The sequence below is a fragment of the Saprolegnia parasitica genome (genome assembly GCF_000151545.1).
Source record: "Saprolegnia parasitica CBS 223.65 unplaced genomic scaffold supercont2.153, whole genome shotgun sequence".
Lineage (NCBI taxonomy): Eukaryota > Oomycota > Saprolegniomycetes > Saprolegniales > Saprolegniaceae > Saprolegnia > Saprolegnia parasitica.
The window spans coordinates 40,847-65,362 of record NW_012156547.1 but is presented as its reverse complement, the minus strand read 5'-3'; the positions used below and the strand labels follow the sequence as shown (position 1 = coordinate 65,362).

General features: G+C 58.4%; 11 protein-coding genes and 1 non-coding gene across 12 annotated transcripts; 5 read left to right on the top strand and 7 right to left on the bottom strand.

The window, feature by feature from the left end:
• Positions 1 to 83: 83 nt before the first annotated feature.
• Positions 84 to 678, bottom strand: SPRG_14305 (hypothetical protein; the record flags this gene model as incomplete). The annotated part of the gene is made up of 2 exons (XM_012354287.1): positions 84 to 93; positions 230 to 678. The coding sequence occupies 2 exons, from the start codon at positions 676 to 678 to the stop codon at positions 84 to 86; spliced, it is 459 nt and encodes a 152-aa protein (XP_012209677.1).
• A 2,599-nt stretch (positions 679 to 3,277) lies between these two features.
• On the top strand, positions 3,278 to 4,030 carry SPRG_14304 (hypothetical protein; the record flags this gene model as incomplete). Its single annotated transcript, XM_012354286.1, has 1 exon — positions 3,278 to 4,030. The coding sequence occupies exon 1, from the start codon at positions 3,284 to 3,286 to the stop codon at positions 4,028 to 4,030; it is 747 nt and encodes a 248-aa protein (XP_012209676.1). The 5' UTR covers positions 3,278 to 3,283.
• Positions 4,031 to 5,204: 1,174 nt separating this feature from the next.
• Positions 5,205 to 6,776, top strand: SPRG_14303 (hypothetical protein). Its single transcript, XM_012354285.1, has one exon. The coding sequence runs from the start codon at positions 5,225 to 5,227 to the stop codon at positions 6,683 to 6,685; it is 1,461 nt and encodes a 486-aa protein (XP_012209675.1). The 5' UTR covers positions 5,205 to 5,224; the 3' UTR covers positions 6,686 to 6,776.
• A 135-nt stretch (positions 6,777 to 6,911) lies between these two features.
• SPRG_14302 (serine/threonine protein kinase) lies at positions 6,912 to 8,500 on the bottom strand (the record flags this gene model as incomplete). Its single annotated transcript, XM_012354284.1, has 3 exons — positions 6,912 to 7,481; positions 7,529 to 8,335; positions 8,382 to 8,500. The coding sequence occupies 3 exons, from the start codon at positions 8,498 to 8,500 to the stop codon at positions 7,013 to 7,015; spliced, it is 1,395 nt and encodes a 464-aa protein (XP_012209674.1). The 3' UTR covers positions 6,912 to 7,012.
• Positions 8,501 to 9,723: 1,223 nt separating this feature from the next.
• On the bottom strand, positions 9,724 to 10,026 carry SPRG_21404 (hypothetical protein; the record flags this gene model as incomplete). Its single annotated transcript, XM_012354294.1, has 1 exon — positions 9,724 to 10,026. One exon carries the CDS (start codon positions 10,024 to 10,026, stop codon positions 9,724 to 9,726), a length of 303 nt encoding a protein of 100 aa, XP_012209684.1.
• Positions 10,027 to 10,049: 23 nt separating this feature from the next.
• SPRG_30184 lies at positions 10,050 to 10,121 on the top strand. The gene has a single exon. It is a non-coding gene; the product is annotated as a tRNA-Ala (tRNA).
• Positions 10,122 to 10,644: 523 nt separating this feature from the next.
• Positions 10,645 to 11,736, bottom strand: SPRG_14301 (hypothetical protein; the record flags this gene model as incomplete). Its single annotated transcript, XM_012354283.1, has 2 exons — positions 10,645 to 11,346; positions 11,401 to 11,736. 2 exons carry the CDS (start codon positions 11,734 to 11,736, stop codon positions 10,645 to 10,647), a joined length of 1,038 nt encoding a protein of 345 aa, XP_012209673.1.
• Positions 11,737 to 12,912: 1,176 nt separating this feature from the next.
• On the top strand, positions 12,913 to 14,749 carry SPRG_14300 (hypothetical protein; the record flags this gene model as incomplete). Its single annotated transcript, XM_012354282.1, has 9 exons — positions 12,913 to 13,069; positions 13,118 to 13,235; positions 13,292 to 13,527; positions 13,574 to 13,701; positions 13,756 to 13,893; positions 13,944 to 14,017; positions 14,065 to 14,168; positions 14,236 to 14,385; positions 14,436 to 14,749. The coding sequence occupies 9 exons, from the start codon at positions 12,913 to 12,915 to the stop codon at positions 14,747 to 14,749; spliced, it is 1,419 nt and encodes a 472-aa protein (XP_012209672.1).
• A 528-nt stretch (positions 14,750 to 15,277) lies between these two features.
• SPRG_14299 (hypothetical protein) lies at positions 15,278 to 15,641 on the bottom strand. The gene has a single exon (XM_012354281.1). The coding sequence runs from the start codon at positions 15,589 to 15,591 to the stop codon at positions 15,316 to 15,318; it is 276 nt and encodes a 91-aa protein (XP_012209671.1). The 5' UTR covers positions 15,592 to 15,641; the 3' UTR covers positions 15,278 to 15,315.
• A 460-nt stretch (positions 15,642 to 16,101) lies between these two features.
• On the bottom strand, positions 16,102 to 17,457 carry SPRG_14298 (CAMK protein kinase; the record flags this gene model as incomplete). Its single annotated transcript, XM_012354280.1, has 1 exon — positions 16,102 to 17,457. The coding sequence occupies one exon, from the start codon at positions 17,455 to 17,457 to the stop codon at positions 16,102 to 16,104; it is 1,356 nt and encodes a 451-aa protein (XP_012209670.1).
• A 1,264-nt stretch (positions 17,458 to 18,721) lies between these two features.
• Positions 18,722 to 20,488, top strand: SPRG_14297 (hypothetical protein; the record flags this gene model as incomplete). Its single annotated transcript, XM_012354279.1, has 7 exons — positions 18,722 to 19,080; positions 19,131 to 19,230; positions 19,280 to 19,546; positions 19,592 to 19,736; positions 19,788 to 20,038; positions 20,086 to 20,154; positions 20,204 to 20,488. 7 exons carry the CDS (start codon positions 18,722 to 18,724, stop codon positions 20,486 to 20,488), a joined length of 1,476 nt encoding a protein of 491 aa, XP_012209669.1.
• Positions 20,489 to 20,496: 8 nt separating this feature from the next.
• SPRG_14296 (hypothetical protein) lies at positions 20,497 to 24,405 on the bottom strand (the record flags this gene model as incomplete). Its single annotated transcript, XM_012354278.1, has 18 exons — positions 20,497 to 21,027; positions 21,084 to 21,278; positions 21,325 to 21,434; positions 21,497 to 21,575; positions 21,624 to 21,748; positions 21,807 to 21,896; positions 21,947 to 22,480; positions 22,527 to 22,594; positions 22,643 to 22,812; positions 22,868 to 22,962; positions 23,015 to 23,350; positions 23,401 to 23,578; positions 23,635 to 23,710; positions 23,759 to 23,908; positions 23,959 to 24,048; positions 24,099 to 24,191; positions 24,221 to 24,244; positions 24,297 to 24,405. 18 exons carry the CDS (start codon positions 24,403 to 24,405, stop codon positions 20,523 to 20,525), a joined length of 3,027 nt encoding a protein of 1,008 aa, XP_012209668.1. The 3' UTR covers positions 20,497 to 20,522.
• Positions 24,406 to 24,516: the final 111 nt, after the last annotated feature.

Genomic DNA, 24,516 nt, shown 5'->3' with positions numbered 1-24,516 from the left:
CGCATTGCTCGTGTTGCGGAAGACGTTGAAGAGGAACTGGACGCCGTGGATGAGCGCGTCCGTGGCGCGCGCCTCGACGACGGTCAAATGGTCCTTCGCACTCGCCTGCGCGCGCTCGCAAGCAATCGTCGGCAGCACGCGGTTTTCAAGGATCTCGCGAATGTCCTTGAGCGTCTTGAGCAGCGAGCGCTCGCCGCTGCCGGGCGCAAAGAGGTCGCCGCCCACGTACTGCAGCTGTGTGATGTAGTTCTTGCGCTTCTCGACGTCGCGCTCGATCGACTCGGTCGTGCATGAAGCCGGCGCGAGGCGCGACATGGCCCACTCCTTGATCTCTTCCAGCAGCAGCGTGCGCGGGTCGTTCATGTAGGCCGAGCCAAACTGGAAGCGGTCTGCGCGCTCCTTTTGGTAGCCGCAGATGCACGAGATGATCTCTTCCGCGGGCTGCCGCAGCAAGCCCACGACGCCTTGCATTTGCCGTACAAACGTGTGCTCGTCAAAGGACGCCTTCGTCGGCACGTAGAGCGGGGCCGTGAACGTCGCGTTCATCTGCAGCGTCGGCGGCAGGTCGATGGCCTCGATGCCCATCGCCTCGAGGTACACGCGGTGCACGAATTGCATCTGCTCGATCTCCTTCCCGGCGTAGTTGACGCCCCATGGGTTCCATCGGATCGCCGACATCGTCGTCGTCGTCGGCGTGCTTGTCTGATTGTGGGTTGCAAAGCCAGCACTGGCGTTGGCTGCGTTTTTCTGGGTCAAACCATTTAACGCACTTGGCCAACGTCGCGTGTGCTGGATTGCACGCGCTGGAGGGCGCGTACGCGCAGTAAAAGCCAGTACACTAACGCTGGATGCACGTGCGATAGCAATGTACGATTGAAATGCACCGCATGCCCGCCGCGCGGCGCCTTCATTTTACCCTATTGCGTTTGACGTCCTTGGCGTTCAAGTAGGTAAAAGTCATTAGACACCCTTTCTTTCCCAGTTCCCCTGTCAAGTTGCACCAATCAGCGGGCGCGACAGCTGCGAAAGGCAACGTGGGCGCGAAGGGCAGCGGATCGAAACCACGACGGATCGTGGGGTCACCGCGCGCGCTTGGAAGATCGCACAGCCGAGCAGATGGAGCGCCCGCTTCCTCGTCGTGCGTCCGATGGTGGAGGACCATGTGGGCGCCCGCCCTATACGCAGACAGCATCGCCCACGTGGCACAATCTCGACTTCACGCACGCTCGAGCTACTTGCAGTACGCGCTCGAGTAGCTTCAGCACCGTCCATTCTGAAGTGTTTCGAATCGGCGAGAAGACCAGCAGCTCCGACCAAGCATCTCTGCCAAACGAAACCGCACGAGGACGAGACCACAAACAGCTCGTTTCCCACTAACGTTACTGGAGGTTGGAGAGGACTGGAAGAAAGGCTAGGCTCTTGCTTGACCAAGAATACCGAGCCCAGGTACATGCCATATCGCCTCTCCACGATGTTGTTTCGACCGCCGTACAGCCTACCTAGCATGGCTCGCTGTGTAAAGAAAATCGGCGCAGTAAACCCAACAGACGTGCAGTACGACGCGACAGAGCCAATGAATGGTCTGCAGCTTCGTCAGAAGCAGCCATGCCTCCCAGTACGCGCGTCTACTGACGTTTGAACACTCGAAACTGAAACGCCGACAGATATCTGGAGTTGACGTCGTGCAGTGTATCGTAGCACGGCCATGCCAACGACGTGGTGATGGCTGGAGGCAGCGATTGGCCTGGAACCGGTACTCTAATACAGTACAGTTCGTGTGCAGCCAGGTTCTATCCCCTTGGTGTGCAGGGCCAGGCAGAGGTGCGTCACGTCTGTGTTTGTTGTTGAAGTGAGTCTATTCGAATACTAGTATAATTTACCCTGAACTGGATATGGTGGTGGACTAGCGATTCCAAGGTGCTACGACGAGCCGGCCGCCGAGTTACGTCTGTGTTTGTCAGAACTGCTACACTACTTTGCATTCATCGTCTCGAAAGAAAGAGCCTGACGACTTTCTGGTTCAGCTGCGCGACAAGAAGACTTCGCTGCGTCGCCACGCTTTCAAGTGTCCCAGGAAGAAACAGCAAGCGCAGCGAAAGTCTATTGCGTTATGCGTTATGCTACCTTGGTACTTCTGTATCGACGAGTAGTCATGGTCAACTAATCGTCCTACCCTACCCCGCACAGTACTACGCGGTCGTGACACGCGTGATTAGAATCTTGAACGACAAATCCAAAATATAAACGTATTTCAATTTTAGCCAATCACCGTTGCGCATGCCGTCGTTTCGCATCAGACGATGACCATCATCTTGGTTTCAGTGCGACTGGCCTCCTGCGATGGAATTTCCTTCGAGAGCAAAACCAGCGGTCAGCAATCAGTCGACTGGAAGAAAGCCTTCTGGCGCCATCTTCCTGGTATGTCTGCGTGAACACGCGCTCGTATGGTCGTCAAAACGCTCTCTCGGTGGCAGAGCGTCGCACAGCACGTTCGTGGCGCGTTCAGCGACCAATCAACCGATGAGCGATCGTCCCACACCGCTCGGGTCTCGTTGCTAAACTATCACCCAGAATACCAATCATCGACGGCCGCAAGGATCACCGAGAGCGATCAACCCCCTCACTGGCCAAAGCGATCAACCACAAAAAGAAAAACATATCACAACTCCTTCCTTCGAGTCCAGTGAAGTTCTTGCTCTATGCGGCACTGCACCAGCCATCGCCAGTCGCCACCGACACGAAGCGCTTCGCGAACGCCAACGCGTGAAAGTATCTTGCGCCAGCTGGGGACGGGGCATCGCAGGCTCCGATTAGTACCTCGCGTGACAAAACGCGCAGGAGAGACTTTGTCCCAGCTCCGAACGGTTTTGCCCCAGCCATGGTCGACCCTTTTGCAGTGGCAGCGGTGGCGACAGCAGACCGAGCCGGCGCCATCCTGTCGATAAGACAGCGTTGGCTGTGGATCGTCGTCGGTCGGCGCCGTGCGAGAGCGATCGCCCTCCCTCGATCGCCATCGGCGTGGGCAAAACGTGGGCAAAACCCTTGTCGGGTCGGCTTCGACGGACGAAACACGTGGCGACAACTCAAGAAAGTAAACAAGATTTGGATTACTGTTGGGCTCGCGACGCCAGCAGATGGCTCGTCGTTGGCATCTCAATTGCACTGCAAAGATATTCAATTGAGCTTCACATACAAATGGTGTATGTAAGCGCACTCAACGCCGGCGGCGTGTCGCAGAGTGGCTCGCCACTGCGCCAGCGGTCACAGTCGTTCTTCTTGCAGCATGAACAAAGCGTCGATCAACTTCATCCTGGACGCGCGGCCACCGAGTCGCAAGTGCCCCGTGCACGCGGCGCAGAAGGCCATGGAGAAGCGCTTGTACAACCGCGAGCGGCAGCAGCACCTCCGCCGCATCGAGAACCACGAGCGCCAAATGCTCAAAGTCCAGATCCATGAGCTCGAGCTCGAGCTCCAGCGGCTCCAGCACCGCGGCCGGCCCTCGCAGAGTCCGTCCTCGCTCCTCCCGGCCGAGGTCGAGAACCGGTCACTAAAGCGCCGTATGCACGAGTACTCGTCCTTCATGCACGAGATGGCCAACTGGGCAACGCAAATCACGCAGAGCATGAGCTCGGACGCGGCGTGGATGGCTGGTCTCGACCATGATGACAGCAGCATGTCTGCCAACAACGCAGCAACCGCCGATGCGCTTGACGTGGAGAACCTCCCGTCCGGCCAGCGCAAGCGCCTCTACAACCGCATGCGCCAGCGCTTGTACCGTCGTCGGGAAGTGGAGGAAGCCGACTTGCTCCAGCAGCAGGTGGTCGAGCTCACGGCCACGCTCGACGCACTCACAAAGACGCCGGCCGAGGCCGACCGCCTCTCGCGCGCCGACCTCGATCGCAGCCGGAACCACGAGCTCAAGTGCCGCCTCGACGAGCACCAAGAACTCGCCCACTCGATGCTGGGATGGATCGCACACACGGCGGCGCAAATCGACCGTGACCGCCACTGGATCAGCGCGCCTTGCTAGTTGTTTCGTGTAGTTTAGTAGACTAAAGTTAAAGTTCAATGTTGCACCCCGTTCGTTTGGGAAGCACTGTATGATTGTCGTTGCAGCGATTGCACATGCTAGCTCCGTGCGACGTGGCGACTGCACGCTCCATCGTCGCTCTCAATGTCGCTTCCGAGGGTGTCTAGCAGTCACCCTCGAGATAGCTCCTCGAGATTGTCACTGACAACCTAGTTGTGTCGCACACACCATTGATCAAGGCAGATCGCAGCTCAACCGCAAGGGCAACACCCTGGGCAACGCCAATTCACCCGCAGAATGTTCTTGCATCGAATCCATGCACTCAACATTCTCCAACCGCTAGATTGCATCCGTCGACGGCCTTTTCCCCGCCGACGACGACGTGGGCGCGGGTGCTGGCCTCGTCAGGCCTTGTCACCTTTCGTTTCAGCACAATCGTCCAACCATACCGTATGCGCCGGGGCGAGTGATAGCTTGGCGACTCGAAGCCGTGCAGGATTGTGATGGCGATGATGGTCCTCGCAACACGTCATCCAAAAAGGTGGTCTTGATCCAGTGGTATCAGCCACGACAACAGGGTGCTCGTAAGATGTGCTTTACTACGGTACCAGTAGTGACTTTTAAGACGGCCAAGCTGTACACGTTTCTGTTGTGAATTTCTTTAAAACTCCGTAATTTACCTCGTATATTCGCAAAAAAACACAAACTCACAAACAAGCCAATCACAACCCCTTAATTCTCTTCTTTAAGCCAATCCGATCCACGTATTCCTCAATCGTGTGGATTTTGCGACTATTTGAGCAAATTGCGGGGTTTTTGAGAAATACTCGGTTTCTAGCAGCGTCGAGTGGAGGACCAATGACCGTCGCGTTGCTTGGGTCGGGCATCGATCATTCTCGATGTTTTTATAATATCTCGTTTTGTCTATGTGGAATTAAGAAATGCATTAAAATACCATACGTGGCATACGGTAGCACCGGCTTCATCCAAAGTATACAAACATCCAGTCGGCCGCATACCACGTCGTTATCCGGACGCATCTGTATTTAAATCCAAGCGCGTAATAAAAACAGGTGGGTCATGCATGCATGCAAAGGGCAATCCGCGACTATTTTTATAAAGAGATACGATATATTTGTATTTAATGCGACCCCGCCGAACGCTCATTCACAGACTGGAAGACGACGACGCAGCATGGCGAGCGTCCCATCCTCGCCCTTCTCGCTGGCCGACATGGCCTCCTGTGGCTACAGCTCGGACGAGATGATCGACATGGACATGGGCCAGGTAGCCGCGCCCGGATGCGACTTTGACGTCGACCTCGAGTGGCTCGCGTCCGTGTCCGAGCCGCCGCCGATCCCGATCGCGGAGCCCGCACCGGACGCAGCCAGCCGCTTCGAGTACGTGACGGGCGACAATGCGTCGATGAGCAGCGCCGTGTCGAGCCCGGCGTCCAAGTGCGGTGCGCCTACCAAGACGGCCAAGACGTCGTCGACCGACGCGTACGACAAGAAGAAGCAGTACAACCGCGAACGCAACCGGCGGTTCCGCATGATGGAGAAGCAAGAGGCGACGCAGCTCGCGCAGCAGATTCAAGATCTGCAGTCGCAGCTCAAGCAGATCGAGGGCAAGAAGAAGGCCACGGCGCCTCATACCAACGAAGACGACGTGAGCGCGCTCGTTGCAACGAGCAAGAACCTCTTGCCGTGGAAGGACGTGGCGACGATCTTCAAGACGATGAAGGACGCGAGCTCCGAGAAGCAGTCGTCGCTGCACAGCAAGCTGCGCAAGTACAAGGAAATCGCATGCATAATGAACTCGTGGGTCGCCAAATCCATGGCCGTGCCCACGTTTTCCGACCCGTTCAAGCAGTCGTGGCGCAACTCGTCGCTCATGGCCCACGAGAGCTCGCGGCGGCTCGGCTTTGACTGGATCACCAAGCAGCTGTACCACAACATTGACGCGATGATCCAGCACTGCGGGCTCCCGGCGTCCATGGCACCGGTGAGCGAAGTCCACGTCTTCCCGCTCGAGAACGATCCGTCGTACCACCTCATCAAGGCCCGCCAGCGCATCGAGTATGCGACCTTGGACGAGGTCACGCAGACGCTCCAACGGCTCTACTTTCAAACGCCGGACGGGCTCCTCGACATGCCAGACCCCAACATTATGTACTTCCGCATGAAGTCGCCGTACGGGGCGACGCAGCAGAACGCGTACTTTCAAAACATCCTCGCGCGCCAGTTCTTTGACGAGAACCGGTACGTGGTCTTCACCCACAGCATCACGGACGATGAAAAGTACCCGCTCGACCGCATCCAGCGCAACTGGACCAACTGGACGATCGCCGAGCGCCTCGGGCACGACCGCGTCATCATCAAGCAAGTCTCGGTCGCCAACGGCCTCCGCATGAAGGACCAGTACCTCCCGTTCGACCAGGACCCGTCGACAAATGTGCTCTCGAATGACCCGGTCGTGCAGTTTCGGCAATTTGAACACAAGACGCACGTGTACCACCAGCGCATCTTTGCGCAAGACGTGCTCAAGTTTCAACAAACGTTGGCGCAGATCCGGTACGAGAACGCGACCGCGCGCATCGATTCGATGAGCACCGAGCCGAGCCCGGTGGGCAGCCCCGTCGCCGCGCCGCGGTAACGCACGCCACCGACACGATAGTAGACGACTCTCTTTGTATGCGTCAAACACCCTGTAGAATGTTGATTATGATGATGATACCCATGCCAGTACATTGTGTCCGAGTCCCTGCTGGCGTACTACGTCTCAGGAAAGACTGAAGAGTCTCTTTACCGAGGTAGCCGAAACTCTGGTGGTCACGACCCTGGCGCGCGAGGCGGCGGAACAAAAACTAGGGTTGTAGAGGGTGGGGTTCCAAACGACCAAAACTGGCGGGAAAACTGTTGATTGGAAGATGGATACATGTCGACGTTGCTACGAGACAATAAAGAACCGAGAGTTCAGAGTTCAGGCGACGGACGCCGACTCGAGGCACGCAAGAAGGTCGGTGGTTGATGGTCGGGCTGCTGGCTCGTCGGCGCAACAGCGCTGGATGATGAACGCCAGCACGGGGTCGTGGGTTGACGGCTGGGCGTACGCAGCGTCCACGCGGGCGAACAGATTCCCCAACGCAAAGATATCGCCCGAGAACGTGCCGGTGTGCCCGAACTTGAAGCTCGCGAGTTTGACATCACCGCTCGCTGTTAAATAGACGTGCTTGGCTTTGAGGTGCCCGTGCACCATGCCCTGCGCATGAAGCGCGTGGAGGCCGTGCGTCATGCCGATCGCAAGATTGAGTTTCGACACGCGTCGTCGGGGCTCGGGCTGCTCGAGGTACGTCAAAAGGTCGCCGCCGTCCAGAAACTCGAGCACGAGCTTGGACGAGGCGCCGCCGACGACACCCACCAGCCGCACCAGATGTGGCTGCGCATCGAGTCTATACAACACTAGAATGAGTCCTTGTGCATCACATCTAAGATGTACGTGAACAGGTTGCCCAAATAGCGCTCGTACGCCCGTGCATCCGCCAGCGTCGGAGCAACCGTCTGGAGCACGACCGGGTCGGAGCCGTACAACGCCAGCTCGGTCGACGGCGAGAGCCGCCTCACGAACGTCACGTCGGTTCCCGCAATGACCGGGACACCGCTGGTGGTCGTCGTGTGCGGGTCATTCGCGTGCTGCGAGAGGCACTTGTGCACCTGCGCGGCCGTCGGGCGGTCGATCGGATCCGCGGCCATGCACTTGTGCGCGAGCTCGTAGTACCAGAGCGGACACGTGAGCGAGAGGAGGGGTCGGCGACCGTTGGATACTTGCATAAACAGCGCATACTCGTTTACGCAATCTTCGCTGTACGGCCGCAGGGTCGTGTCGAGCTCGGTAAGGAGGACGCCGAGCGCGTAGACGTCGACTTCGGTGCCATAGTGGCTCGTCGCAAAGGCTTCGGGCGCCATGTAGAGGGGCGTGCCCACTTCGGCCGTCTTGGAGCGCAGTCCGTTCTCACGCGCAATGCCAAAGTCGGCGACCTGCACGAGATTGTCGGTCGACAAAAGAACGTTTTGGGGCTTGAGGTCGCGGTGGATGACGTTGCACTTGTGCAGGTCCACGAGTGCGGCGGCGACCGCGACGGCAATCGCTTGATGTGGCAGCGTACACCCCGTGCGCTCGTTGGCGCGGCGCTTATCGAGGTGCGTGCGCAAATCGCCGTGGACCATGTACGGCATGATGATCTTGGGCTGGTTGGTGTCGAGGTCGGCCATTGCGAGCAGCTGCACCGTGTGCTGCGACTGCAGCCTACCGAGGGTTGCATGATACCATGCACGGCATATAGATGTAGTACTTGAACATGGCCGAGACTTCGCGGTGAAACGTGGTGAGGTCCTCGACTTGATCGAGGCACTTGACCGCGACGACGTCGTTCTTGTAGAGACCGTGATAGACCGTGCCGTGGGCGCCCATGCCAATCGGCCGGAGCTGCTGGAGGTCGTTCGCACTCGAAACAATCGGGATGTCAGCCACTACGATCTAAGAGCTTAGGAGGCGAGACGCGATCGGGTCGCTGTACTGTAGCTTGGTGCGTGGAGAAAGGTTTGTTGCGGCAAGAGCCGGCGAAGCTGTGCCAATTCGCTGCGAAGGCGCGCGTTCTCATCGCGAAGCTCTGCGATCGCGACGGCCGAGTGCACGTTGGCGATCGAGCCGAGCACCGTGTTGCTGGTCGACGACGACGACGTCGACGTGGCGCGAGTGCGAGGGCTCGACGACGGACGCTGCAGCCTAACGTGCAGGTCACCGCAGCGCGCGCCTTCAAATTTGACAGGAAACCACGCTTCGGCGACGCTCGCCCGCCGAAAGACTTCGTTGAGGTCGATGTCGCAGATGCCGATCGGCTTGTCGCGGATCCAATTGTTGTTCATAATGTCAATCTGCAACACGGGCAGTGGCGACGGGACGTCGCTGAACGTCTCGGTGCAGTACCAGATCGGCGCTGTCCCGCCGTTGTCATGGGTCTCGGACCGACGCGGAGCCGATGTCCCGAGCCGAAGCACCACGTACGGGTCCTGTACGCCAAGCTTCTGGACGACGCGGAGGTCGCGGCCACGCACGACCGAGACGACAACAGCTGACTCGCCCATTTTGCTCTTTCTTGGTCAGGCAGCTGGATTTGCCTCTCGACGTGGATTGGTTAAAACAACGCCTGATGCGACAGGATTGGATGAAAATATGGAGCGCGTCGTGCTGCCACGTCACGGCGTATCTAGTGTGTGTGGCTTGCTCGTATCGTTGGGACGCACGCATTGGACGCACGCCATCGCACACCGTGGCATGTGACGGTAGACTATTGAAAGAGCACTGTGCTTAACAGAATGAGGAAGTTTAAATCCCAACGCGCAGTGCACTGGAATCGAGAATCCGTTCACGATCAGCATCCTCGTGTGAAATTTCATGTCCCGACCCCATCCGCCAGCCTTTCTCGACATTGTACTCCATCGTCAACCGCGTGTCTTTCCGCTCTCTATCTGCGCTTTCTATTTAAGACAATATTGTATAACATAGGAGACAATGTCCACACTGCAAATTGCGGTGCCTCAAGTGCAAAACCGTCCAATTTCCACTTCCGAAATAATTAAACTAGCAATACTTTAAAAAGTTACAGTAACACCATATGGGGGTATAGCGCATTGTCAATTGTCAATTGGATTGAAGGACTTTACTGGGTATCTATCTCCTAATATTGCACTACCTATTCGGGCCAGTCGGTGGTGCTCAGACGGCAATGGGTTTTTCTGTTTTTCTGGAGGGCGGAACTTGAACATGTGGTGGGACAAGCTCCTTGGGGGCGCACTTGATGGAGATGTGCTTGGGGGGAGAGATGGGTGAGGGCCCCTTTCAAGGCCAGCGGCTGGTATTTTTTCCCCATCTGGTGCGACGTGCCACGTTCTTTTTCCGTGACACGCCGCCTCATAGTTCTTTTCCCCTCGCCCCATTTTCCGGTAGTCCCTCCGGATGGGGGGGTATAGCGCAGTGGTAGCGCGTCCGCTTTGCATGCGGAAGGCCCCGGGTTCGACCCCCGGTTCCTCCACTCTTTTTGCCCGCGCTAACGATAAAGAAAAAGACGGTAGCACGCACTGATGAGAGGGTCGTTAAGAGATGACAAGCGAGCTACAGTGTGCGTAGAAAACTTGTGCTATGTTTTTGGCGTTTAAAGCAATCAAACCGTAGCTGAAAAGGGCTTTTCCCCCCGCAATTGTCGGGTCTCGTTCAAGAGCGGGCTCCATACCTGCGTGTTGTCCTTCGCCACATGGACTAGCCATGCGATGATCTAAGACCACGTTGTCAAGGCGAGCGGTCAACAAGACGCTGCAAACATCGCAATCGAACTCGTTCAAATGAAGATGGGAGCCTCGCAACGCGCGAGAATCGACGACACAGCGACTCGCGTAGTTTTACCAGACTTCGTTGATACTCTTGGTTGATGCTCGAGGTCGATATATCGCCATATTTGTGTTTCAGCCACGACCCGCTTTCGACGGCAACGCCACCGGTCGATCGAGCACAGATCCAATCGTCTTTAAATAAATAGCGCTGTTAATTCCATGCATATGCTAGCCGCTGCGGGCCAGCGCGCGCTGGAGAAGCGCTTCTAGATGCGCCTCGAGGTGCTGCGCGTAGGCCATTCTCGCTTGCACGAGCGAGGTCCACTGCTGACTCGGGTGGACATTCGCAATTTCTGGCTCTTCGAGCGAAAACGGCACCGGCGCGCCGTCCCCGGTGCGCAACCCTCCCATTGTCAGACACCGCACGACACGGGTCACCTGTGCGTCCACGCGGTCGGCGATCGTCCAGCTTGTCCAGTTTTGCGCCAGAGGACGTGGCCGATGCAGCGCGTCGCTCAGAATGCTCTGCGCACACACGACGTAGCGTGCGTCATCGATGGCCCATTGACACACGAGCACGTTCTCTTCAAAAGGCTGCGATCGGAGCGCCCCAAACGTCGAGGGCGACTGCAGGTACACCATGTTGGTGCCTGGCGTGTCCAGAATCGCAGCGCCGTCGGCTTGAAAGTGGACGGCGTAGAGGCCCTTGGCGACTGCGTGAAGTGCTGTACGCTCGACTCGGTCGCTCCACGTGGTCATCTGGTACGAGTTCCCCGATGGCTCGACGACCGTGCGACGGCCGTCGCTGCGTAGTGGCCGTGCGTCGACGCTTAAAAGCACCGCTGGCACGTTGTGCAAGAGGCGCTGGCCAATCCAGTCGAACGCAATCTGGCGCGCTTCGTCGTGGGCGAGCAGATTTGTGGCGCCTGTCTAGCAGATACTTCAAGCTGAGTGCGTCTAGTCGACGCTACGGCGAGATTGTACCGGCATGTGCTGACACCACGCTTCGAGTGCCTCGCGCGTGGCAACGTAGCGCTGGACGCGGACGCGGAGGCTCGAAGCCTGCGCTTGGCTTTCGCGGAGCTCGGCGACAAAGACGGCGGCGATCTCACGCCACGTGAGCGCGCTCGCCGGCTGCTTGTCGTGCAAGTGAGCCATCGTGGCCTCGAGTTGCTCTATCTGGCGTGTCAAGTGCGTCTTTTCTTCGGCTTCCAGCCGCCGGAGCGCACGATTCCGGTGCTTGTTGTAGAGCCGCTTCTTCTCGAGCGCGGACGAGACTTTCTTTTCGTCGCTCGTCGTCGACAACGCGGGCATCATCATGCTGGGCGGCGTTGTTGGGTGCATCCACGAGTGAATTTTGGAAATAGCTCGAGCACCACGCTGCGTTGGCGCCACACAACTCAGTGCACACAACTCATCGGATGACGGTGTTGCCTGCGACGTGCGGGCCAATTAGTTGTGCGCCGTGTTCGGTTGGTTGAGTTGCCCGTGCCTATTGGCACCAGATGGCGGTGCTCGAGAGGATGGAGAGTGGCGTCATGCTGCGTCCAGCAGCCAGTGGTCGCTGAACAAAGATATGTATTTTTATCCCCCTTGGTCGCGTGCAAGTACAAGACTCGACCACTCGAGCATCCAGGAGGACATACATATGTACATCAACGATACGAACGAGCTCGTCATGACGCTCTGTGGGCCGTGTGGACAGCTCATGAGGTATACAAGTATAATAGTAACCTACCGTTAGCATCACGACACGGCACAAAACGATGATCGTGGTTGTTGATTTTGGAGACCTGCGTGTGTGGCCATCGGTATTAGAGTTGAAGCGTGCACTTGCCTCGGTCACGGCCTTGCTTGTACGTTGCCGCCAAGAATGCTTTTTCCCTTGGTCGCCGCCATGTATATGGTCACCGAATTTTTGAATTTTACAAGAGTTTGATGCCAGAGTTTGATGCGACTCTTCCAGCCGCTGCGTGGTCAGAGCTACTATTAGTACAAAATATTAGTGCATGCTTCGGCACAGGGGTACATAATACCCCTGCTTCGGCATGGACAACTAAGGCACCAGAACAGCTGGTGCCTTAGTTGTCCAACAAATCCCTTGACCCCGACTTCCTGGTCGGTGGAAAGCACTAAGGTACCGACCACATACGCGAGCTACACGTGCGAGCCCCGATGCGTCCCGACGTGTCGACCCGTACTCGATATGGGCACTCCTCCTCGCTTCGGTTTACTTGATAGGTGGTTGATCGTTGCCATCCCATCGGCGCTTCACGCGACCGTTGGGGGCGCACGAAAGACAAGATGTGGTGCAGCAAATATTGTCTACTTGTACACGAATACAATAGCAAACGAGCGGTAGTACGCGGCCATGACGTGGCACCGCGTCGGGCAATGCGTCATGCATGCTGTCGTGTGACGTCACAGTTCACGTCAACGCCAACCTGCTGCGCGCTGATTGGTGCATACACCACGGGTGGTCATTTTCGGATTTCAATGGAACTGCCGCCGCCGCTGGTGCCGGGCCGCGCCGTACTCGACGCCATCTGCGCCGACGAGGGCCTGCCCGTCAACGCCGTCCGCATCTTCGTGGCCCTCGCAGCCTGCTGCGCAGTCGCGCCGCTCTACCACGTGCTGCCGTCGGCGCCGCTGCGTACGCCTGCCTGCCCGCATCGTGGTGCCCATCGATTCCTCTATGTAGGTCACGTGGCCAACATTGCGCTGGGCCTCGCCGTCGGCTGGTTTGTCTTTGATTACATGCTCGTGCACTCGGTGCTGGCGATCGCGATCACGTACATGCTCATGCTCGTGGCGCCTCGGTACGAAATATATCGAGCCTCTTGGCCGCATGATCGATCTCATGTGCATGGCGTAGCGCGATCGTTGGCCGCCTCGTGGGAGTCGTCTTGTTTGCCTACTTGATCGGGTGCCACTACTACCGCGAGCACTACGAGCCCGACTTGGTCTGGGACTCTGCGCAAATGGTGCTCACGATGAAGCTCACGGGCCTTGCGCTGAGCTACAGCGACGGCGCGCTGCCGGACGATATCAAGACGCCGGCCATGCTGCGCAACCAGCTGCGTGAGATCCCATCGCTGCTCGAGCTTCTCGGTATGTTTTTTAGGGTGAGCGTTGAGTTTCAACGTTGTGTCTGTAGGCTTCATCTACTTTTTCCCAACGTTCCTCGTCGGTCCTGGTTTTGAGTTTCACGAGTACCTTGCGTGGGCGACGACCCATCGCGTCGCGCCGTGGACCGTCCACGTCAAGAACCTGCTTTCGGCCATCGTACGTACCTCCACATCCATATCTCCATATGCACATTCTTGATCGCGTTTGTAGATGTGCATTGGTCTCTTCTTCGTCTCGGACAACTTTCCGATCGATGCGATTGACGCGCCGACGTTCTACCCGGAGCTGCCGTTCGTCGCGCGCTGCCTCTTGCAGTGTCTCTCGGTCGCCCTGTACCGCTTCCGCTTTGTACGTCACCGTCTTATTTGGCTTATTCCTTACGAGATATATTCTTGTAGTACATGGTCTGGTCGCTCGCCGAGCTCGGCGGCGCCTTGGCCGGCTACGGCTACTCGACCGAGCGCAACCAATGGTATAGTCTCATATTTCAAACGACCTTTGTCGACGCTATATCCGTAGGGACGGCTTGACGAACAACAACATCCTCTTTGTGGAGCTCCCCGTCAACATGCGCGTCGCAATCAATGGCTGGAACATCAAGGTCGCGCTGTGGCTCAACACTTGTAAGCGGCTTGTCGGCATCTCGCCTCTTCGTTGGATGATGTTTAATTTGCTGCTGCTGCTGTGTAGATGTCTACCAGCGCGTGGCGCTGCGCAAGGGCAAGCCGACCGCGTTCTCGACGCTGGCGTCGTTCATGGTCAGCGCCCTCTGGCACGGCCTCGCGCCGGGCTACTACATTTTCTTCATCATGGGCGCCTTGTACATTGAAGTCGCCAAGCGTACGACTCGATTCTTGTACACGTGGGCGCGGACTCATGGTCGAATCTAGACATTCGCCGGCGCTACCGCCCGCTCTTCCACTACAGCGAAGACCGCAACGCGCATCCGCACGCGGTCTTTCTCGAGTACTTTTCGCCCGCGAAGGCGCACCCGCTTGCGATTGTGTACGATCTCGGCGGCATGGTGTGCACGTGGGTCGCCATGCAATATGCTGGCATTGCGTTTGAAATTCTGGACCTGCCGCGCTGCGTGCGCATCTGGAGCTCGTGGTACTTTGCACCGCCGGTCGTCGTCGTCGTCTTGCTGGCCTACTTTACTCTGACCACGCCGCGCCGCGCCGCCAAGGACAAGAAGACCGACTAGAGTATCAAGTTGGCTAGTAGAGTATCAAGTTGGATAGAAACACAAGAACACGATGCTGCGATCACGACGGGATTTTGTTTGGTTGTCGGGGAATCTGGTACACCCGACTTGAGTCCTACTAACTAGTACACAGATGTGGGGGCATGTATGTACACCATGCGTTGTCTCTGCAACCCATACCGCGGCGCGGACGCCCCCAAGTGCTCCGAGCCCTCGTCGTATGCTGCAAGTCTCCTCTTGCACGGAATCGCGTGCCTGGCACTTGTCGCTGCGAAAAACTGCCAGCGTTGGTGCAGACATCGCTCGGTCTGTGCAGTACGGAGGTTGACGTTGTCATTCGAGCGCCTCGACGCCCGTCGTACCCAGCGTCGTACCTGGCTTGCCACGCAGAGACGACCTTACCATGCGACGTTGACCAACACGACAAGATGTGGCAAGTGAACGCCCTACAATCCGCATAGTCTCGGCCTGCGATGCGTTGCCTGCCACGGCGCGCGCTCCTCCACCGCTCGTAGCGACCACGAAGGTTCTTGGCTGGTGCAAAGACCGTGAGAGGGCAACGTGCATTAGTCCATTTCGGCAGCCTGGGCGAGAAGTAGCGCGTCTAAGCGCTCCTTGTTGCGCTTGGCAATCACGCGCTGGATCATGGCCTTCTCGTGGTCCGTCTTGGTCGCCCAGTCGGTGATGCGCATGAGCGACCCGTCCACCTGCACGACCATGGGCCCGAGGTGGTCGAGCGCGACCGCGTTGCCGCCCGCCGTGACGTTGATCGGCGCGCCGCCGGGCGTCGGCGTCGACGCGGGTAGCGCGAGCATCTCTTGCGGCGTCTCGTCCGTCGACATGCTGTGTGTTCTTGGTCTCTGGCGCGCCACAACTTTGGCGTCCAAATGGCTTGAATTACGGAAAAGTCGAGATTTTCCAGAAACATCCACGGTCACGTCCACCAACGCACACGAGGTGCCGACGATGACAGTACCAAGAGTATCGACAATGCGGTGCGTCCTGCACTTGTCGTACACACCACGGGTCGCATGTAGTCCATACCCGCGCTTCCACCGCCATGGTCCGCGCGGCGGGAGAGCCAACGGCACTTGAACGGTACTGCACAGAAAATACATTAAATTACAGCTAAACGAACGCAACTTTACCGTCGCGGCGACCAATCACAAGCATTCCTTGCCGATCCGACCAAGAAGGGGTGCGATGGCAGAGCAGAGCATTCACAAGGCACGGCCGTATCTGTTCAATATCAGCTTTCTATCAAGTTTCAAGTTTCTATTAAGTAGCCAACCACCATGTCGGAGGTACGACCACGACGCAAGTAAAGAAGGCGTTGATAAATTACGGCAGAGTTAGTCGCTGGTTGCGAGCCAAGGATGGGTTTGTAGCGAGGACGTCGACGCGCGATGGTGCGGCTTGCGCTGGAGCATGCTCATGACAAAATCCTGTGCATTGACCGAGAGAAGTGCCCACGTCGCCTTCGGGCGCACCATCTGCCCTTGGCGCATGCGCTCCAAGAGCTGGCCTTTGGTCGCTCCTTGGAACGGCGCGACACCGAGGAGGTACTTGTACAGAAGAACGCCGGCGCTGAAGACGTCGGTGGCGCTCGAGACGGGCAGCGGACCGTCGTGGTCCATTGAAAGTAGCTCTGGTGCGAGGTACCCCGGCGTGCCCCGCACGGCGTCGTGGAGTGCGTTCTTATGGTCGTATGCACTTGGACGCATCGCGAGGCCAAAGTCAATGAGCACGAGTTGCGTGCAATCATCCTCGTGGGTCTTGAAGAGGATGTTCGCCGGCTTGAGGTCGAGGTGGAGGACGTCGGCGCCGTGTAGAAGCTCCAAGATGCGCAGCAGCGAGCGCATGAGACGCTTCGCAGCCACTTCCCGCGAGGCTACGTTGGTTGCCGTCAGCGGCGGAAGGCTTCGCATGCGATCGTGGAGCGACCCGCCGTCGTAGCGAGGAAGCACGAGACCGGTGGCCTGCTGCTCTCGCAGGTCAATGGCCTTGACGAGGGTGGGAACATGCGCTCGCAGGGATGGCGGCGCCGTCGAGAGGTGGGAGAGGATGGCAATTTCGTTCTCGACGAGGTCCTTCTGGCCAATGACGAGCTTCACGACGAGGTCCGTGGGCGCGTTCTGCAGCACGAGGCTGTGCACGGAGGCGCTGCCGCCCGACCCGAGGACCGGCCCGAGGTGGTACTTGGCCAAGAAGGCTTGGGCCACCATCGCCGCCTCGAGCGCCGCCGTCCATGACGCGCACTGGTCGCGGCTCGACGTGTAAAACGTAAAGGCTGTGCCGTCGTCGAAGAGCTGGAAGCAGCTGCCGTCGGTGGCCACGTCAATGCGCGAGAGCGGCGTGATCGAAAGGACGTGCGTCGGCGACGCCTTGTACACGCCGGGACCCGTCCGTGGGAACCACCGCCACGTGTCGCCGTCGAAGTCGACCCAGCAGTCGGTTGCGCTGGAGGTCGTCTTTTGGCGCTTCCATTGCAGCCACCGAAAGCGCTTGGACGAGTTGCGTTCTTGAAGCACCCCGTGGAGCTCGGGGACCTTGATGTGCACGGCCGTGGTGGTCGGGTGCTGGCTCACGTCCGGCAGCGACAGCGTCACCATTGGGACCGAGACCGACGATCGAGACGACGACGAGGACGCGAACGACGACCGGGTCGTCGTCGCCTCGGGACTCGAGTGGCGCGCCGCAATGCGCATGGTACAGTCCAAAGTGAAATGTGAAATGTGGTGGTTATTATCCGAGAAGAGAGTGGCATCCTTGCGCGTGGTTGTTGGGTTGTGTTTGGTTGCCAGAGATTCGCCACGTCAAAGGCGCACCCAATGCCGAAATAGAGCACCGGATTCACCTACTGCTGCTGGTCATCTTGACACAGAGACGGCTGCAGCGATATGACGTATTACTCCTTGAAGCATACATCATCTTGCAGCCGAGTAATACTGATAAGATCGCTACGAGAGGTCATGCGCTGGCTGCTGTCAATGTCGCTGCTTTGTTGTGCTTTGAACGGTGCGAGATCAAATGAGGCGAGATGGTCCACCAAGTGCACATGTGACGCGTGCACACAGCGAGCACTTATTCAGTTGATTCACAGTCACTTGTATTTGCCTGTCATCTACCTGCATAGAACTGGATCAACTGGAAAGGCTGTTCTGGACGAAGCGCTCTCGCATCGTGGCAGAGTCGTTCCTCAGTTGGGAAAAGGAGCACCCGATTACTGACGTTATCGAAATTTCAGTTGGACAGTCGACTGTCTAGAAGTGATTGATGGATGCCACCAGCAGCTCCACCAGCGCCAGGCCGTCCACAGCAGACTCTCTCCACAGCCCTCCACAGACATGCAGTGCACTGGAACGTTATTACGAGCTCGGCTATTGGAAAAGTATACAACGCACGGTATACTGCGCGCAGTCGCTTGTACCCTTGCAACGATTGTGAGATTCCCTGCCGCTTTTTCCGTTCAAGGAGGTCGAGGTCGCAGCGTCAAGAAGAGACTACGACATGATCTGGCACTCTAATCCGTTGACCCATGCGCGCAACCAGTGGGCGTTGAGCGTACGTGTGGTCAAGTCAACGGGCCCTTGGGTCAAATCGACATGCTTGAAAACCAAGTGGAAGCGTGGCTGAAAAGACCACCAGTCGCTGATTCCCAACATCGGTTGTCAAACGTGAGCTCAGCAATCCAACGAGGCCACCACCAATTCGTACGCCAGCAAGTTTGGCGGATGCTGGGGTCGAGAGGTCGTTCTGTTGTTGAAATGAGTTCTCAAGAGGTCGCTCTAAATCGCGCACGAGGTACTACCTCAAAGTATGCCAAGCGAATACCTACTGCGAATGCCTCCTCTGCTCTTCGCGATGTACCTTCCGCGACAAGCCACGCTTCGTCCAGGTGGCAACGAACCCGCTTCAACGTGTTGAAAAACAAAATTCCACAACCGAGTGCGTCCGTTTCAGACTTGCACGATGGACATTGTCGGCAAGATCGGAGCGTACTTTGCCAACCATGAGGCTCAAATGCGACTCGTGATGCAGCACGCACGGGGTCGCCAGCGCGTCCCCACGCCCAAGGCGGACGCCACGCCGGAGCTCGACGACGACCCGATTGACCATGCGTCGCGGCTTCTCGACAAGTGCCTCGACTCGTTCGAAGCCTCGGTGGCCGCTCCATTCGAAGCCTCGGTGGCCGCTCCATTGTCGGCACGATCACCGCTAGTATCGCCATGCCACGCACGGCCACTCGCGCCACCGCCACCGCGCCCCGAGGTCGCGCCCGCGACAACACCACCTTGTAAACCCAAGCGCCTCAAGCGCAAGAAACCAAAGTGCGTGAGCCGATGCTCCGAACGCACTTGTCATGCTTGCGGCTGCGTAGAGCTCCATCGGCGGCCAAGACCGCCGAGCTCGCGGCCATCAAGCAAAAGCTCGTGGACGACGCGATTGCCGTGACCAAAGAACGCGCGCGGAGAATTCAAGTCGGACCCCTTGCTCCGACACACACCATGTCATATTGGGTTGCCATAGATGGACAAGGAGTTGCGGTTGAAGGCCGAAGCCGCGCTGGCCGCAGAACAGCAGGCGCGCCGCGAGGCGCAGCTGCTGCAAATCGAGTCCATTCGGCGACAAGCGTTCCGACCCGTGCCGGCGCCGGCGTCACCCAACCAATTGACGTCACCACGACAGCCTGCGCCACCACGCGTGCTCACGGATGCGTGGAGCGAGCGCGTGCCACCTCGCCGCCACACCATCTTGGGGCTCCGAAAGCCCGTGAAACAACCTACCCCTAGCCTCGTTCGTCTTGCTACACTGGAGCAATAGAATCATCGCCGGTTGTAGGCCACCGTCAAGCACAATCGCAGCGCAAGCCTTTCGCACTTGGCAGCGTCCATGCCCCCGCCCAACAACCCGCCGTCCGAGGCGATCCGACCGACAACACCGTCGCCCCGTATTGATCCCATGACCAAGTTTGGGCCCATCCAGGGTCCGTGCTCGGCACGATAGAGGCCGCGGACATGATTTGTTTTTCGTATAGACCATGTGCCAAGTGCGACGCCATTTCTCGATCGGCTCGAGCACATGGAGCGATACCGCGCAACGAAAGCCTCCGAGGCGGCAATCGAGGCCAAGCACCGCGCCGACGTGGCGGCGGCGCAGGCCGCAGAGCAACGCCGCATGGACCTGGCGTGCGACGCCAAAGCGCAGCAAAACCTCGACCTGGATCGCCAGCGATTGGCGCTGGAAGCCCAGAAAAAGGCGCTCGAAGCCTCGCTGCAAGCCTTGCACGTACGACGCCAGCATTGCTCGTCCACACGTTTGATCTATCGACGTAGACGGAGTCGTCGCAGCTGCGGTCGGAGCGTCACAAAATTGCGATGGAGCGGCGCGTGGCCCGGCGGGCGGTACCAGCGTCCAATGTCAACCGGTTGGTGTGAGAACATGGTGTCGTAGGCGGTCAACAAGTCCAACAACAGTGACGACGTCCCTGCGTCCTCCTCGGACGTACAAGGGTGGGTGCAGGACGAGACGGACCGGGCAAACCAAGCCGCCAAAGCGAGGGCCGAGGCCAAGCGCCGTGTGCAGATGCGGCGTGCGCCACCCGCCAGTGCCGGTCCCGAAACCATCGACGACACCACCGGTTCATCGACGCCCCGACCATGGCAGGTGAGTCCACTGCCCCAGCCGCGATGGGACGCTGCGTTTTTCGGCTACAGCAGTGGCTCCGACACCGAGTAACAGCAGAGAAGAAAGGCAATCGTGTCCATGTCGCTTAGCATTCTGCACGGGTGTCGTTCGCATCGTCGGCGTTCTTAGTCTCGGTCTCGACAGGGATCTCCATCGTAATTGAGCTTTCCACTTGTGCCGACTCGCCGGGCGGCGGGTTCTGGTCCATCATGGCGTCGGACGACGGGGTCGAGTCGAAGCGGAGCTGGTCCAGGACCTGCGGACACACGGACCGGATGAGGTCGTACGACAGCGTGAGCACGTCTTGCTGGCTCTGCGCCGACGTGCGCTCAAAAATGCCCTCGGCCGTCATGACCACGAGGAGGTTGTGCAGTGCGTGCAGCGTCGTCTCGTACACTTCGAGCGCCGCGACCGACGTCGCTGCGTTCGGCGGTAGCGCCAACTTGGTCGCGAGACGCCGCAGCACGTTGAGCCAGAGCGTGTGGAAGCAGTCGAGGCCCGCGAGCGTGTGGATGTTGTACAGAAACACCTTGGAGAGGAGCGTCGTCGAGTACAAGCTCAGATCCTTCGAGTCTTTCGCGGGTCCGTTGCTGCTAGCCACACGTCGCCATGAGCACATCGCATACTATGGCATAGGTAATCGCACCGAGACCGGTCGTCCAGCGTGTAAATGATTTCTTCAAAGCAGTCCTTCCACACCAACGGTGCAATCGGGTGGCCTGGCAACATCAGACTCCGGTACAAGCAGTCCCACGCCGCACGGGCGACCGCGGGGCGCTCGTCCTGGAGGTACGAGAGCAAGATGCGCATGAGGTCGATCCAGCACCCGTCGGCCGCGTCGCTACGCCACCCGCGTCAGTATTCACTCAATCGGTAGACGATAATACCTATTGGCGACCGCGTACAAAAGCTTGAGCGCGTCCACTTCCAAACCCGTGCGCTGGTTGACGAGGCGCATGCACACGCCCGTCCAGAGCCCGACAATCTCTTTGGCCACCTGCACAACACACCGCATCGTTTGCAAATAGAAACTACCAAAGCGCAGAGGAGGATACGTACGCCGTCGGCGACGAGCTGCTTGAGCGCGTCGAGGGTCGCGGGCCATCCGTTCGGGTACTGCGCCACGAGCCCGAGGAGGCTAGGCATCCGTAATGCCCCTGTCCTTTTGAAAGAAAGATAGACATACTTGAACAAGGTCTCCCACGTCGAGAGAGGCATGTCGTGCATGTACATGGCGTTGGCCTTGACGAGCATGTGCAAGCCGGCGGCCAAGCGCTCCGAAAGCACTTGCAGCGACGGCGCCTCGAGCTCCTACCCATCATCCATCCATGCATATATACATATATCAATGGATCAAGTCGTCTCGTACCTTGAGCAAGACGAGCGTGTCGAGGAGCATCGGACGCGCGGCGTCGTCGTGGAAAAGCCGGATGCACACGCGCAGCACATTGACGACGACCTACGGGATTCGTTTCGTATCAATGTATCAACCTCGACCTGGAGCATTACGCGTTCGACAAGCAGCGTCATCTCAAAGTCGGCCTTGCTGTGCAGGATGCGCGCCACGTATGTGTGCACGGCAGGCCACAACGTCGGGAACCGGTGGATGTTGACGAGCACGAGGTTGATGCCAAGTTCCAGCGCCAGAATCGCATTCTCCTGCATCATCCAGTCGACAATGCCTGTCGAGTGCTGCAAAACGCTCTTGAACGGGTCGCGCGCGGCAAGGAGACTCTCGAGCAAGCTCACACAGCTCTCGTTGCTCAGCTTGCGGCACATGCGGAACCACGCGTCGCGCTCGAGGAGGCCGCCGCCGCACGTGGCGACACAGTCGCGCAGCGCGTTGCTCACGAGCGGGTAGTTGAGGTCGACGTCGTCGTCGTCTTCGCTCCAGAGGTACGACGACAGCGAGTCCCAAAACCCGCCGGATGGAACGTTAGACGCGCCTTGCTGCAGATTGCGCTGCTGGCGATGCGCTGCCTGGCGCTCGGCGAGCCGGCGCGACCGCTCGCGCGTCTTGCCCGAAACACCCGCCACCAGCGACTAGCCATCGCCATGGAACCATACAACTATCAATGTATCAGCCAACCTGCTGCGCGCGCGGCGAGAGGTGGGCTTGGGCTGGCGGCAGTGGCACGCCTCTCGAGTCGACGAAATCTACGCCATCTTTCCGGTACGCCACCCCTCGCTCGTTACTCAACGTACCGTCCATCTCGACCAGCGATGTCGGCGCAATGTCGAGCTCGTTGAAGATGAGAATGCACTCGACCACGGACGTCCATGCGTCTTGGCGGAGGCAGTCGGCGTACTTGGCGACGACATCAAAGAGCAGCTGCAGCGTGCGTAGCGTGCGACTCGTCTTGAGCCCGCTTTGCCTACGCCATGTGCACACTCAATCACACCATTTTTCACAGCCGCTTGAATCGGTACCGCTCTTCTTCGCGCAAAATCACATGAACGCTGTCGCCCTTGTCCGAGCCGGCGCGGCCCCGCTTGCTCGCAGAGTCCACCGTTGGCAAGTGCACCTACGCGGTGTCCTATGAGACATGTGGCGCAACCAGCAGCATCGAGTAGTACCCGCTCGCCGTTCATGACGCCGTGGGCAAACTCGACAAAGTACGCGGCCAGCGCCGCAATGAGCTTGTTGACCTCGGGCACCATTTGAAAGTAGATGGCAATCTTGGTCGCGCTGGCAATGCCGTCCAACGCCTTTGCCATCGTGCTCTCGTCGCCCGTGCGTTCAAAGGCCGTGAGAATGCTCGACGTCGTCGTGTCGAGGATGAGGCGGAACATCTCGCGTTCGTGGCGACCGGCGCGAAGCTTGAGGACGGACGCGTTCGATGTAAACGACGCACCGACGACGTTTTGCTGGCGCTTCAGCACCCCTTCCCACTGCGCAGAGTACCGGTCGACCTACACATCGCGCATCAGATCTACGATAGATACAGTCGTGTTGAACACACCGTCGCAATCGCGTCGTCCGTGTTGAGATCCGAGACGTCGGTCTGCATCTTGATCTGGTTGGCTTGAAGGTTGTTGTAGAGTGCCACGAGGTACTCGCGCGGCAGGTCTTGTCCGGCGTTGATGCCGCGGTTGTTGCGGACAAACTCGTCGACGGTCATCTTGCGCTGGATCTGGTCACTAGCGCCACATGTGCGACCTCGTACTACCAGATAGAACGTTTGTGAAAAGTGTACCTGTGCAAATCCGTGTTGAGCATGATGATCGAGAACGACAAGATGAAGGCTGCGTCGGCATCCGCGAGGGGCTGGTCTAACACCACCGAGAGGCTCAGACGCACCCTCTTTGAGTCTAGTTTACCGAGGTTGTCGAGCTGGATCTGGCGATAATACTCTCGCGAGAACGTCTCCATCATCCGGTCAATCTTTTGGGCTTCACCCGGGAGCCGGAATTTCGAGAGGCACAGCCGCAGCGCTTGGTCCAAGGTCGTCTTTTTAAAGTCAAACATGCCTAGTCGCATTCCTACCATGAGGATACGACGACATGCATCCGAGACGCACCGACGTAGGCGTCGCGGACTTGGGCGTGGAACGGGTACTTGTCCTCAGGTCCTTCCCCTAGGTACTCGCCGACCTTGGTCTTGTCGAGACCTAGGGAGCCATTTACATCAACAAGAAAGGCCAGCAAGTCGATAATGTACCAGGTGTCGTGTGGAAGAAGGCAGCGACCGACTCGGCCGTCACGGGATTCGGCAAGAGCCCGAGTTGCTGCGCGTACGCAACCCAGTTTTCGGCTCGTTGTGAAACTTGTCGGCGGCCAAACTGTAGCGCTTCTTGCTCTGCTTGCCTACGCGACCTCTCGATAGACCCGTCGATCATTTGTCGTGGTAGTGTAGTACGTTGCTGGAGGACTTCGGCCGTGCGCTCGCGCGCCGTGTGGAGCCACGCGAGCTGGTCGTTGGGCGACCCGCCAAGGTGGACGTCCGTCTCCGACTCGGTGTCCGACATGACCATCTGCATGACCTCTCGGATCGAACTCATGGGCGAAATCGTCTACACAAGAATTTCTCGATACGAACAAGGCACGCAGAAGACGCACCGGCAGCGACGACGACGACG